The following is a 14282-nucleotide window of genomic DNA, read 5'->3' as shown; positions in this document are numbered from 1 at the left end:
AAACCATGTTGAAAAATATGACTATATTAAATAAAGACAATGTAATAATTTATATAAATATCAATTAATGGTTGTTCAGACTATTGCTGAAAAATGCAGCATATTTCATAGAGTCCATTTGAAAAATGAAAATCAGACCAATTCGTTATAATGAAAACAGGCTGTAAATGAAATTAATATAAAATAGCAAATTTAATGGAATTTTCTTCCACTGTGAAATGATAAAGTTAAATATCACCATTTTAAAACTCATCAAGAAAAACTGCAAATCTGGGCTATGATTAATAATGTAAAAATTTTTACAAGGGAAGTTCTATTAAATTTCTGACATTTTAACCTATTAATTAGGTTATATTAAATTTTCAAAAACAAGTTTATTGGCATAAAAGCAACAGAAGTTAAATGTAAACTATATATAGATTCAAAATTAATGTGTTTATTGAAAATAGTACCTATTTTGAACCACAGAATCTAGTTTTCAAAAAGAAATGGTTTGAAGAAAAATTTACAAAAGGATTACCAGAATTATTTCCCGGTAAAAATATAAATCAAAAGGTAAAATTTACTATGTATTTTCAAAAGGAACAAAGTTATACCGTGTTCCTGGAAAAGCTCTCAGAGGTTTAAGTTATTTTTTTTTAAAGATATGAATCAAATACATGAGAAAAGTGTTGCAGAACTCATGCACCTAAACACTGTCTCTTTATGTAAACCATGAGAAGTACAATCTGGACTTAAAATAGAAACATAAAACAGTAGTATTTGTAAGCAGTTTAAAGTAGCAGAGTACAGGAAGATTTCACTGGTTGCAGGTGGGACTGAAAAATCTGGCTTGAGGGTAAATATTTAGGCACAACAGTCTTTGCCAAGTTACAGTAAAAACAGTTAGCGGAGAGCCAGATATTTCCATCCACACCTACCACAGATAGATTTTTTTTCTTGCAAATCATATCCTTCAAATAACAAAAGATTGAAAATAAAATGAATGCTTTTCCTTTAAGCACTAGTTTATTATAGAAACATATAAATTTATGCATTCATTCATAAATTACAGCATGTGAGTCATCTTACACTCTGAGCTGACAGATAAACCGCTAAAAAGTGTACCCGGCTATAATTCCACAGAGCCCGGCGTTAACAAAATCCTGGGGAGAACCCTGAGCCTGTAAGACAAGCTTTTCAAGCACTGGCAAAAGCACAGGAAAACACTGCCAGGCAATGTGAAATGTTGTGTAATTTGTTAATTTTACATCAGTCCTTTTCATCAGGTGGCAGACCAAACGAAAAGCTGACTTGCGTGCATTTAGTTACCTTTCATCAATCAAGATTTTAAACTTTTCAGTTATGAATTTACCATTTTTGTCATGAAGTCAATATAAAATACAAAGGGTATCATAATTATTTTTGAGAAATTCACTTTAAATTTAATCAGAGCTCAATAATTTCACATATAAAACATTTAAATTTTTCATAAAGGTAAGTGTACCAACTGGACAAAACATCCCATAGGCATATTAACCTTTCTTCTTCCCTTACAGCAAAGCACACATGTACATATTTATCCTAAATTTACTGGTTTGGTTTAACGTCGCACCGACACGATCATAGGCCATATGGCGTTTTTCCAGCTTTGATGTGGAAGCAGACCCAGTGACCCTCCATGCATTTTTTTATCATGAGCAGGCACCTGGGGACAACAACCGACCTTCTGTAAGCCAGCTGGATAGCTTCCTCACATGAAGAATTCAACGTCCCAAATGAGGCCTGAACTCACATTGATAAGAGGAAAGTGATTTGAAGAAAACGACCATAACCACTCGGCCATGTAGGCCCCTTTTCCTAAATGACTGAAGTTCTATACTAAAGGGAAATATGCAGCACTTTAAAGCTGATATTTGTAAAGCACTACAACTGGTGAAGAAAGTATGAAAATAGGACCACAAACAAAACACATAAAGTCATTGAACCATGATCAAGGTAATGGAATGGCAATCGTTTTCTATTTCTTTTTGATATGGTTCTGTGACATGATCTTTCTTTCCATCTATGATTATGACCAAATATAGAATTGATGACAATATCCAGAACTTTAATTAATGAAGCTTTACATGTTAATTTTATGTATATTTCTTAGTTTTCTGTGCTCTTTCTCTGCTTAGCAGTTGCAAAATTACATGTATTGATATCTATCTTGTGATGTAAATAGTGTCTAAGCCATGTAACTACAGACATGACAGACAGTAACAGGAAGATAGTAGCTAACTCACTATTACAGTATTTTGTACTGTACATTCAATCTACCATTTTCAAAAAAAATCAGGTAAAATCTATCTAAAGAAATGAGGTAACATTCTTTTAAATTTACAACCCGAAACCAGTCACAGCAGTTAACAGCTGTCATTTCCAAAGAAATAACTTTAGGATGAACAAAACTAGGTCACAAACTAAACTTGAACAGTGGAACAATTTTACTTTTAAAATTCAATATAATCTGTATTGCTCAGTAACATTCTAAGAACATTTATTTTACTGTTAATTAAAGTTGATACCATGAATACGGTCAAAACCTACTCAGGGTTTTCTAGGCGTACCATTTATACTAGCTATAGTGTACCTATAAACCTTCATAGCACAAGGTATCCCTTATGTCTGAATATCTCTATTTTCACAATCATCCACCTACAAAAATTTAATGTGTATAAAATTTTAACAGTAGTTCTAATCTAGAACAATGTTTTGGTGTATTCCCTGTTAATCAACATTTGTTGAAATCAACAGGTTGCATGACTTTGCATGGATCACCATCTTGCTAATCTAGAATAATGTTTTAGTGTAAGTATTTCCTGTAAATAAACACTTAAAACAGTTGTGTGATTACACAGGATTAACCATCTTGCTGTTTTTACTGGTTTCAGGGCAGCCTGTTTTCTCTCCTTATCAAATGCTGATAATTGCTCACGTCCATCGATCAATTCTATCAACTTAGCTAACTGCTTATCCTCCATAGCAGTCTTGTTTTCAACCAATACTGCCCTGACAGTGTCTACAAGTTCATCAAATCTACACACTTCAGCATCAGCCTTTTTCCAGTTGGTTTCCAGTTTGTGTATCCGACTTGATGCTTTAGCACTGATCTGTTCAACCATTGCGTCTTTTTCATTGAGCATTGCCCTGTACTTCTCAACCTGAAGAAATAAATCATTATACAACATCAGAAATATGGTTTTAATAATAACCAGATGGTACTTGCCAAAAATAGAATATACTTGCAATTACAACTGGAAATATTTCAGAGAAAGTAGATTGAAATTTTCCACTAGAACAAACAAGAATGAAATGAATATTTCTTTCTTTATACATTAATTCAACACATGAGCAAAATATGACATTTGGCCCCTAAATGTGACCTTGACCTTGTAGAGAGCCATCCAAAACATGCACTATGCACATCGCCTTGTTGTGGTGAAAATCTTTGCAAAGTTTCTTTAAAATCCTTCAAGCAGTTACAAGACTTACAGAGCGGACACAAAATAAAGTCATATGACCTTCAACCCCTAGGTGTGACCTTCACCTTAAAGTGAGCCATCCAAAACATGCGCTATGCACATCCTCTCAATATGGTGAACATTTGTGTCAAGTTTCTTTGAAAACCTTCAAGGGTTCAAATTGCTAACAGACAGACACCAGCGTCATAACAATTGGGCGTATAACAAGAGTTGTCACAGGAGACAGCACACTCGGCTATTTCAATACTGGATAGTGAAACTGGGCACATCTGAGAAAGCTGGAGCTGTCACTAGTGTTTATTGATTCAAATAAGAATAAAGACATTGGACATAGCTTGAGTCTGTGTCAAAAGTATTAAGTAATAAGAGAGATAAAGAACATAAAATTCTAAGCAAAAAGGGGGATAATTCATGAAATATTGGTGCAAGAGTGAGTTTTGCAACTTGTGTCATATGATGTTGGTGCAGATGTGAAAAAAACAACTAAGTTTGGTCCAAATTCATCTAGTAATACGTGAGGTATATTGAAAATGCATCAAAACTAACCTGAAAGTCAAAGGGAGACATACTTCATGAAATACTACCAAGTTATGGACCTTTTGTCATATGATGTGGGGGATAAGGTGGAACAACTATTTTAAGTCTGATTTAAATCCATTAAGTAACAAGCAAATTCGATGAATTGGTATCCCACGCCGAAAGGGTCTGTGGTGAGGAATGGCAAAAAAATATATCCAGCAAAAAGTTAAGGATGTTAATAAGAAGCAAATAATTTCATTAGTCAAAATCAATTTAACAGAAAACAAATGTTTAATTAAAGAGTACATAATAAATGTATGATACTTTGATCCTGACTAAAGAATTTATTTTGAATGGGATATGCTTACTGTAATAAGCTTAGCTTTTAAAATTAAATGCAGTTAATTGAAATGCGAGGTGGGGGAGTGGTACAACTTGCATGTTGATAAGTATTCAAGGAAGGTTTGAAAAAAATCTAAAATAAGGCATGAAAAAAAATTTTTTTTTAGGGGGGGGGGGGGGGGGGGGGGGGGGGAGGGGGTGTGACCAAAGCAAGTTGGTGGCCAGGTGTAGGTGAACAACTTCACATGTTAATAATAAATGTTCAGGGAAAAGAAATGAAAGAAATTTAATGAAATTCTGCCAAACAGTAAGTTTGTTATGTACAAATATGTGGATTTTTAGACAATTAAAGGGCAATAACTCTGAAGTTACAAAAGAAATCCCTACGGAACTGTGTGTGCACAACCACATTATAGTGCTCTAAATTCTGTTAAAGTTTCATAGTTCTAGGTCAAATATATCAAATGTTATGATGCAAAAATTGCCATATTTATAGTACCCTATATAGTTAACACTAGAAACTTCTAAGGGCCATAACTCTGGTGTTACTAGGGCAAACTTGATGGGCCCCATAACCTCATAGTGGTGAACATGTATATGACGTTTGTTTGAAAAAAATCTAAAATAAGGATTTTTTTTTTGATTTTTTTTTTTTGGGGTGGGGGGGGGGGGGGGTCGGGGGGGGGGGGGGTGTGATCAAGGTAAGAGGGTGACCAGGTGTGGGTACACAACTTCACATGTTTACAATAAATGTTCATGGAAAAGAATGAAAGAAATTTAATGAAAATCTACCAAATGGTAAGTTTGTTATGTACAAATATGTGGATTTTTATACAATTAAAGGGCAATAACTCTTAATTTACAAAATAAATCTGAACGAAATTGTGTGTACACAACCACATTATGGTGATCTAATGTCTGTTTAAGTTTCATAGTTCTAGGTCAAATATATCAAAAGTTATGATGCAGAAATTGCCATATTTATAGTACCCTATATAGTTAACACTAGAAACTTCTAAGGGCCATAACTCTGGTGTTACTAGGGCAATCTGACTGAAACTTGGCGGGCCGCAAAAACTCATAGTGATGAACACGTATATGAAGTTTTATATAAATATTCCCAACCATTTCCTAGATATGGCTCCGGACGGACGGACAACGCCAAAACTATATCCCTCCGACTTTTGTCGGGGGATAATAACTGAGATAGAGTGAAAGTGCATCAAAACGTTAACCTGAAATTCTAAGTAAAAAGGGGGATAATTCATGAAATATTGGTGCAAGAGTTATGGCCCTTGTGTCATATGATGTGAGTGATAATGTTGAATAGCAATTTTAAGTCTGAACCAAATTCATTTAGTAATATCTGAGATAAGAGTGAAAGTGCATCAAAACTTAAACCTGAAATTCTAAGTAAAAAGGGGGGATAATTCATGAAATATTGGTGTGAGAGTTATGGTCCTTGTGCCATATGATGTGGGTGATGATGAGGAATAAACATTTTAAGTTTGAAACAAATCCATCAAGTAATTACAGATTGTGAAAGTGCATCAAAACTTAAACCAAAGTGTGCATTGGAAAGGACGCCGTCGCCAGGTCAAGTAGGACAGCTCTCCATACTTTGTACAGTCAAGCTAAAAAGCACAGCTGTGCAGAGTATAGTATGCCTGAAGCAGTATAACCGAAGAATCTGAATTCTGGAGTGATTGTGCAGAAACTAAATTGCAAACAGACAGATCAGATATCAGACTATCAGATAATAGGTCCATCCAAGCAATCAATCCTAGTAACACTAACCTCTGACCAAGAAACCTTAAAATCAAATGGGGTCCCTGCTGTTTGGTCTTTAAAAACTGCAAATTTATCACATCCTGGACCCACCAACCTCAAAAGCAGTATGTGTTGTTCACTACCCATAAGCCTATCAAGTCCGAGGGTTGTAGGTTGAGGCATTCTTAAAATAACATTTTGTTTGTGTTAGTTTTAGCGACATTTTTTAATAGTACTTCAGTTACGTAATAGCAGGCAGCTAACTTAACCAGTGAGTGGAAACTGTTTTTGTATTTATCACTGAGACACTGACCTTAACCTTTGAACCACTGACTCAGAATCAGTTGGGGTTTGCCAATGAGCAATGTGCACATCAAGTTTGAGGATCATAGGTCAAAGTACTCTTTAAGTTATAGAGCAAAAACAAAATTGTTAACAGACAGAATGTACAGACAGACAGACAACTGCACCTTCACATACTACATCCCACTGCATATAAAAAGATGTGTTGTATATGTGATAGCAAGGCAGAATCATTTGCCAATACATTTCAGATTTCAGTCCCAGCATTAACATTCCAGAACTTGTAAAGATTGATAGGAATCCATACAATTACCCATAGCTAGGCCTGTTTTCATGTTTTTTAACATCACTTAATTTTACATCAACAAATTACTTACCTTTTTCATGAGAGCTATAACCTGCCTCTGTGATTCCACATCCACTGCTGACTCTTGCCGACCGCCAGAAGCCGCCACTGTCTCCATCCTCTGCAGCAGCTCAGTGATCTGCTCATTTAGAAACTCATTCTCTGCCTCCAAAGCTTTATACTTCCCTCTCATTCGACTGATTTCTTCCTGAAGGCGCAGTGAGGGGGAAAAAAGCTTAAATGAAACACAACAGTCAAATACCCAACCGTGAACACTTTATACTCTTCTCTTTTTTTCCCTTAAGTTCAAATGTTATCTTTTACACTTTTTGAATCAAAAAACAATGTATGCAAAAAAATCCCAAATGTGTGACTCTTAATTAATTAGCATGTTTGACAAAAAATTTTGATTCAAAGAAGGAAATTCTCAATGTAAACTCTGACCTTAATTTCCAATCCTTGGTCGAGCACAGACTCAAATTTCACACTCATCTCCTGCAGTTTACCATTGAGCTGGTCTACCATGTTCTTACTCTTCTTCAGTTCACTCTGTGTCACCTGCAGCTCCGCTTGTAGCCGACGCTCGGTATACTCGCACTGACTCATGCGACTGCTCAAGTCCTCACTGAAATAAACAACATTTGATGATGCATTTACTGCAACAGAAAGCAGATCTGTCAATTTCTACATTTACATACATCATAGTCAATGCAAAGTATTGACGTATTTAGTTGGATGTAAAGTCCAGAGCTTATGTATGAATTTACTTTACCACTATTTTTCTTACTCAAAAAACGATCCTGTGATTTATATTCAATTTCACAGTTGAAATTTAAGATATTTCATTAGTTGTTCCATGTTCTCTTACAGATAGTTTGTGAATTCAGTATGAATTGTACACATTTAAGCTTTTATATATTAAGCTTTAATGTAATTATGAGTTGAGAAGATGAGACAAAGAGGTTAATATCAGAGAGATGCTGTGTTTCAATAACTCTCTAATCACAATGAGGATTCCACATTGCACAAGTTAGCAGGTTGGACTACACAGGTTAGCAGGTTAGACTATGGTGCTAACAGACTGGTTCAATTCCAAGATAGGGCTGATATCATGACCAGTGTTCAGTGCTTGGTGATATCTTAAAACAGATATTGTTTCCCAAACATCAACCTAGACCCAATGCTTGGGAAGTAAAATATACGACACCTGGCTCGGCCTGAAATAAGTTATCCCATCCATTCTAGCTGGGGTATATCATTGACTTCCAATGTTAACTAAGAAACCTTTACTAAAAAAAAAATTACAAGAGATTGATCTCATCAAACACTTACTTTTCAAAAGTGACATCATTCAGTGACGATCTCAAAGCTTTTTCAATCAGGTGTGCCACTCTTGTTATCTCTGTGAATAATTCTGTCACTCGAGCCATCTGACTGGTCAGACCTCCCTCTTGACCAACAGGATACAACCCCTTAAACTTTGACTCCACCTTATGACAAATTCTAGTATTCAAACCTTCATGTTCAAAGGATTTTGTATGCAAAGTATTTTTTTTCTTTTCTCCCGAATTACAACTGGCTAGACAGTTTTCTACTTATTGACTTTGTAACGATTTAGAGGATTTTACTGGCGCAAAAGCACTATTTCCTGAAAAACCAAGCTTCTTTCTACTCAGAGCCCCTGGACCGTCTACCACTATTTGTTTACCTGAAAGAGCATCTACACGATCAGGAACAGACTGTTTACTACTTTCCTCAATATTTTAACAACCAGTCTGAATCTATTGGTTTTCATCGTTCTGTGTGTCATTTTCAACACTTTCTCCAAAAACTTTAGCAGCATTAAGGACCTGTGAGACAAGTGACGTCTGAGTATTTTTGCTGCCTTTTGTCAACTCGGAGTTCATCGGCAAACTGATCATTGTCCCTATGCTGCTCTCACCATCTGTGGTCTAAAAATATACATATTCCCAAAATAGATATATTGTAACATGCAGAACATTTTGCTAATTCTTACATATTCAATTTGATATTAATACAATTAACTTCACAATATGCCTGTTCTATACTTTTACAATTTTCACTCATTATTAAACCCACACAAATACCCAGTTTAAAACAAAATTTTACATTTAAACTTGGCTTGATTTTCTTTCATTCATTTGCAGTTGAAATTATATTTAAGAATATTAATATAAATTTACTTCAGACCATGTCGGGCACGCTGAAACTTTAAAATGCCCACATTCTAGTACCCCTTGGTCAAAGGTGTATGATTTTTTTTTGTATTTCAGTTATTATATTTTTCTCTAAAGTAAGTAAAAGCTTGAAGGGACAGATACATTTGCAAAATGCAGTCACAGTACTGCATGGCATTTAGTAAACAAGAGTGCCAGACTGTCACAAAATACGCTTGTCTATATATTCAGTTAAGTATCATAACGGCAATACTTTTGAGGTTGTATGCCTTGTTAACCCCCAAAAAAGAGTAAAAAGGAATCATGGTATTTGTGAGGTTCTATGTCGGATGAAATTGACAATCAGATCAAAACTGAATGGACAAGGCTAATTTCGCAGATTTCGAGTAATTAAAGGCCTTAGGGCCATAATCCAAGAGTGCCTGGGGCATTTTGGGTGGTTATCGAACTTTGCTGAGATATTATGCCTATAAACATTGTTAGCAAGTTTGGTGAAGATCGGATGAAAACTGTTCAACTAAGAGAGCGGACAAGGCAAAATTGGCAGTTTTTCAAGTAATTCAAGGGCCATAATCCAAGACTGCCTGGGGCGATTTGGGTGGTTATCGAATTATTTTTAGAAAAATAAGAAAGTACCTTAAGTGGCTAGAGATATTGATCTTCACTATATAAAAACATATTTTAGGGCAACATAAGGCTTATCAGAAGTAAAAAAATAATGTTAACCAGATTGGTGTGATATACTATTTTTTCTCGCATGTCTTATCCTGTTACACTGATATTAATTTTTAAGAAGTTAGTGATATAATAGAAAAAGATTAATAGTGTGGTAGCTTTCTATTTATTTAGAACTTCGACATATTTGTTCACCAAATTCTATCGATTTCTTTGCCCTTAATTAAATAAAGAATAATATCTTTAAAGAAGTGTTTATTTAACTTTTTCAAGCTCTTAATTTATAACTTAAACTTTTTTGTTTAATTTTTTCTGTACCATAGTTTTTGCCTGTGGTCTATTTTACAATTTTCAAAGCAAATGACGTCATTGACCACCCCGCCATGATAAAGTCACTGTTTATTATCCAGTTAAGGACTGCTTGTTTACAGAGTAAATATGTCTTTCTTTGCTTAATTTTATTAAAACCGACTTTTGGGCTTTGCGGTAAGGACACATGTAAAAGTACGACATAAAAATACCTGAAGGTAGAAAAGGAAATATTGTTCATTCGTATGTTTGACTGCCCGCATGTATGTTTGTCCGTCTGTCTGCCTGTCTGTAGTATTTTATGTTTGATCAACATGTTTATCCTTACCATGCTAGACACGATTGGTTCTGCCTTTGCGACCAGTGTAGGTCATGATCAGCTTTCACATCCGTGCAGTCTGACTTTGATCTGCACTATTTGCCATTCAGCCAGTATATTTTCGGTAAGCACTATTTTAACAGTTAATAGTACTGTCCAAGTTGCAAGATGGACAAGTTCATTATAGAAACATGTCAGGGTAAGGGTTAATCTAATACAATTTACTTACGTAATGGGACATTTAGGCAACCTCGAATCAAGGTCAAGGTCATAATGGCTCTGTTGATATCAAGGTTAAGATCATAATTTTAGTATAACTCAAGTTAATTTTCAATCTGTATAACTACAGAGTGCAAGAACATAAATTTATCTTGAACAATTATTTTAAGTTTGTTCTTTATACTTGCCTTAAAACTACTTAAAAGGGACTTTAATGAAACTTGCTTAAAGTTCCACAAGGATTTAAATCTCGTGTTAAAACATATGAAACTGTTGTCGAGTTAGACTTTATAGACAGTTACTTGATTAAAAAACACTTCTTCCAGCACTGCACATGAACTTATACAGTTAACACAGTCATAAAGGGAGGTAATAAATCAACTGATTCAATAAAAGTTTCTGCTGTGTTAACCAATACTCAGACTTTTGATACATATTAGAGAAAACAATCATCGAAAATTGTATTTAGCACGAAATTGATATTTTTGTGTTCCTAACAAAACAAATGTGTCTGAGCCGTATTATAGAAAATAAAACATAATGGGTCTTCACTGACAGAGAACAATGACAGAAAATAACCGGTATACGTAAACTCCGTTATCACATGTTTGACGTCGACGTCGTTTATAGTATTGGAAACGTTGGTAAAATTGACTTATTTATATAGTAAAAGAAAGTAGAATTTTTGATGTTTCGACAGGAAAGATCAACATGTGATAAAATGAGTATTACATTTGTGACTTTCCATATTGAATTTATTAAACTCGTTGAATAAAATTGATAAAATGCTCGGCAGAGCCTCGCATTTTATCATTTTATTCAACTCGTTTAATAAATTCAATACGAAAAGACACTCATGTAATATCCTCTATGTCTTGAATAGGAAACATAGATAAAACGAAATAAAAAGAAGTCATACTGTGACAAAATATTGACCGGCAAGCTTCGAGGGGTTGTATAGTAGTCGCAACTTGACCGCGATGGTTGGCCTTTTGGCTGATTATTCATATCGACTTTTTCATTGTAGAAATAAGGGGTGTAGACGTATATCTAATTAGTGTGTTAAAGTATGTACTTACATTGGATCAGTTAAAACTTTCCAATACGCGTACAGATTTTTGTTCTTTTATGTATTTTCTCGTACAGCTCAAAATTTGCTCGAAAATACTGTTTATATAAGAAGCGTCACCGTAAAAGCGTTTTACGCACACGCCTTTTCAGTAGTAGGTTTTGCCTCATTACGTATTATAATACAAAGGTCAAGTGTCCACTATATTGGAAACTTTGCTATAACTTGTTTCTTTTAAGAACACGCAGACAGATATATATTTGACACAGATATATAATAATGGCGAAGCACTTTCTAACAATAAGCTTTGCTTTTCTCTTAATAACGATATTGTTGACGGTATTAATGAAAGGTAAGAATTGTATTTCTTCGATTTAATAATTCTCAAGAAAGAAACAGGGTCTTTAAAAGAGTCTAATTTTGAAAGACCATGATAAAAATATTAGATGAGGTTGTATAAAAGTCAGATAAGGGCTTGTGAAAATTTGTTATGCATTAATTTTAAATTACATGAGAATAATAGCTGAAACTGAGACAGTAAGTTGTTAATTTCGATCTTAGCTGAACAGTTTTGTCACTCTGTCCCACTTTTGGAAATATTACCGGAATATATACATTACAAACGTGGCAAGGTGAGCGGACGGGAGATCAAATTCTCTCTGACTGATTGTGCCATCTTTAATAATGGAATAAAGATGAAGAAACTTTGAAATCAAACTTTGAAGTTGAGTTTGTGTTTAGTGATATTTCCGGGAATCGGACATACGGTATCTTGAACACTCGGGTTATTAACAAAAGGTATGTAACCTATCAGTTTTATGTAAGTCATTATCTGGACTGTACAAAATTAGCAAACTAGAATTATATTTGAACAAGTTTACTTTCATTATTATACTGAAAATCAGTGAAATTTTCCATCTTTAATCTGTTTTCTAACTTCAGATAAGATCGCGGTAGCCCAGATTTTGTCGGGTTTCGCAACATTGATGACGGGAATCACCAACTATAGAAGCACTTCCGGTGCGCTTAGCGAATTTAGCGCAATGGGCGTAACTGCCTGCGCAAGAAAATGCAGCTTGATGACCGGTTGCGAGTCATTCTTCTACAACAAGCAAGACAAATTGTGCCAGCTTCACGATATTGTGTTCGAGGACATTGGACCAAATCTAACTTACGTCAGTCAAACGTACCATTATAAAATGAACGCAGGTAAGTTTACAAAAGTTTGATAAAATTTATAAGGTCCTCACGGAGCATACAAGAAACGAAGCAAATAATAGCAGAGTCTGGTAATAAGAGGTAGTTGAATGCAGAAGACTTATAAAAAACCCTAGCATCGACTTAAGAGAAAAAGAGGAAATCGTGAAACATCGGGTATTTCCGTATCTTCCGTATAATACGCCAGCATAAAGGCCGAAGTGATTGAAGATTTGTGACTATACTCAGTGTTAAGTGTGATGTAAAATATAATTCAAAATTGTTGATGAAAGATGGTACTATGAGGAATATATAAGAATGTGGTAGTTTTATATTTGGCATAGTTTTATTGTTTATTGTATTGAGAAAAGATCTAAACCACCTTCAATGTGAACTTCCAGGTCTTAATCTAACCATGGATTTCGTAGATAACGTGCACGTAATTAATCTACGTGGTGCATTATGAAGACACAAAGTATTACCCATGTCGAACAAGGTTAAAACTCCTCCACAGTATGTTGTCCCAATTTAGCAAAAGCTTGAAAGTGGGTACGCATACTAGTATACCTACATTTCGAGATAGTGTAAATTTTGGACTTGCCATTTAGATAGACATGAATCTGAGAAAGTTCCCTATTTGCGCAAGTCAAAACAGTCTATACCATAAGCTGCTTATAAACTACGTTTTCTAGAAACAATATAATGAATATTAAAATGCAACATTTTGTTGTTGTTGTTTTTTCTTTCTTTTTTTTTGTTACAATTAATCGATATATTGTCAAACTTAAGAAATTTCTTTATAAGCTATGTTTGAGACTAAAATGATTTCAGTCTTATATATTTTCAGTGGTACCAACGTTCACATGCCCATTAGCACCGCCAGGTGTTGGTTACAGTGCAGTTTTGTTGCAAGATAACACGGTTTTTACGTACAGGTATGTATGGAATTGTGCCTAATCTTCCAGAAGAACTACTTTTTCACTTCATCTGAGCACTTATTTACTTCTAAAATACTTGTTTTTGTTACATAAAAGTTTTCTGTTTCATAGCACAAATTTTGCATAGCAATGTCAAGACACATGCTGCAGTCTGTACCGTTACCGCATGATTAGTTTATTCGTGTACCTTTTTATGCCCACGCCTCCCATTTTAACTTCTTATTTATTTTTGTTGGGAGGGGCAGAGAGATATTAGCCCTTGTCCATATATCTCACGTTCGTCCGACTCATGAGACATCAAAGGATTGTTACACAGCATGTGAAGCTATACAGCTGGTTTTTTGTTTGGGATTATTAGTGAGACCAGAGTTAAATCCCTTCGCAGTTAAAAAAAAATATGAGCCGTGCCATGAGAAAACCAACATAATGGCTTTGCGACCAGCATGGATCCAGACCAGCCTGCGCATCCGCGCAGTCTGGTCAGGATCCATGCTGTTCGCTAACAGTTTCTCTAATTACTATAAGCTTTGAAAGCGAACAGCATGGATCCTGACCAGACTGCGCGGATGCGC

At 34.9% G+C, this 14282-nt stretch overlaps 1 protein-coding gene across 1 annotated transcript; it reads right to left on the bottom strand.

The window, feature by feature from the left end:
* Window positions 1–2697: 2697 nt before the first annotated feature.
* Window positions 2698–6998, bottom strand: LOC128547262 (uncharacterized). The gene is made up of 2 exons (XM_053519378.1): window positions 6818–6998; window positions 2698–3185 (listed from the first exon to the last, which is right to left on the bottom strand). The coding sequence occupies exons 1-2, from the start codon at window positions 6977–6979 to the stop codon at window positions 2799–2801; spliced, it is 549 nt and encodes a 182-aa protein (XP_053375353.1). The 5' UTR covers window positions 6980–6998; the 3' UTR covers window positions 2698–2798.
* Between the last annotated feature and the right edge of the window lie 7284 nt (window positions 6999–14282).

The sequence above is a fragment of the Mercenaria mercenaria genome, chromosome 12 (genome assembly GCF_021730395.1).
Source record: "Mercenaria mercenaria strain notata chromosome 12, MADL_Memer_1, whole genome shotgun sequence".
NCBI lineage: Eukaryota > Metazoa > Mollusca > Bivalvia > Venerida > Veneridae > Mercenaria > Mercenaria mercenaria.
Note: the sequence above shows the minus strand (reverse complement) of the source record. Positions and strands in the feature narration are given on the sequence as shown.

Bases quoted from the DNA above. Each gene is read 5' to 3' on its own strand.
- LOC128547262 (XM_053519378.1), bottom strand. From the start codon at position 6,979: ATGAGAGGGAAGTATAAAGCTTTGGAGGCAGAGAATGAGTTTCTAAAT. The intron at 3,186-6,817 runs GTAAGTAATTTG...TTATTTCTTCAG, and splicing joins TTATAGCTCTCATGAAAAAG to GTTGAGAAGTACAGGGCAAT.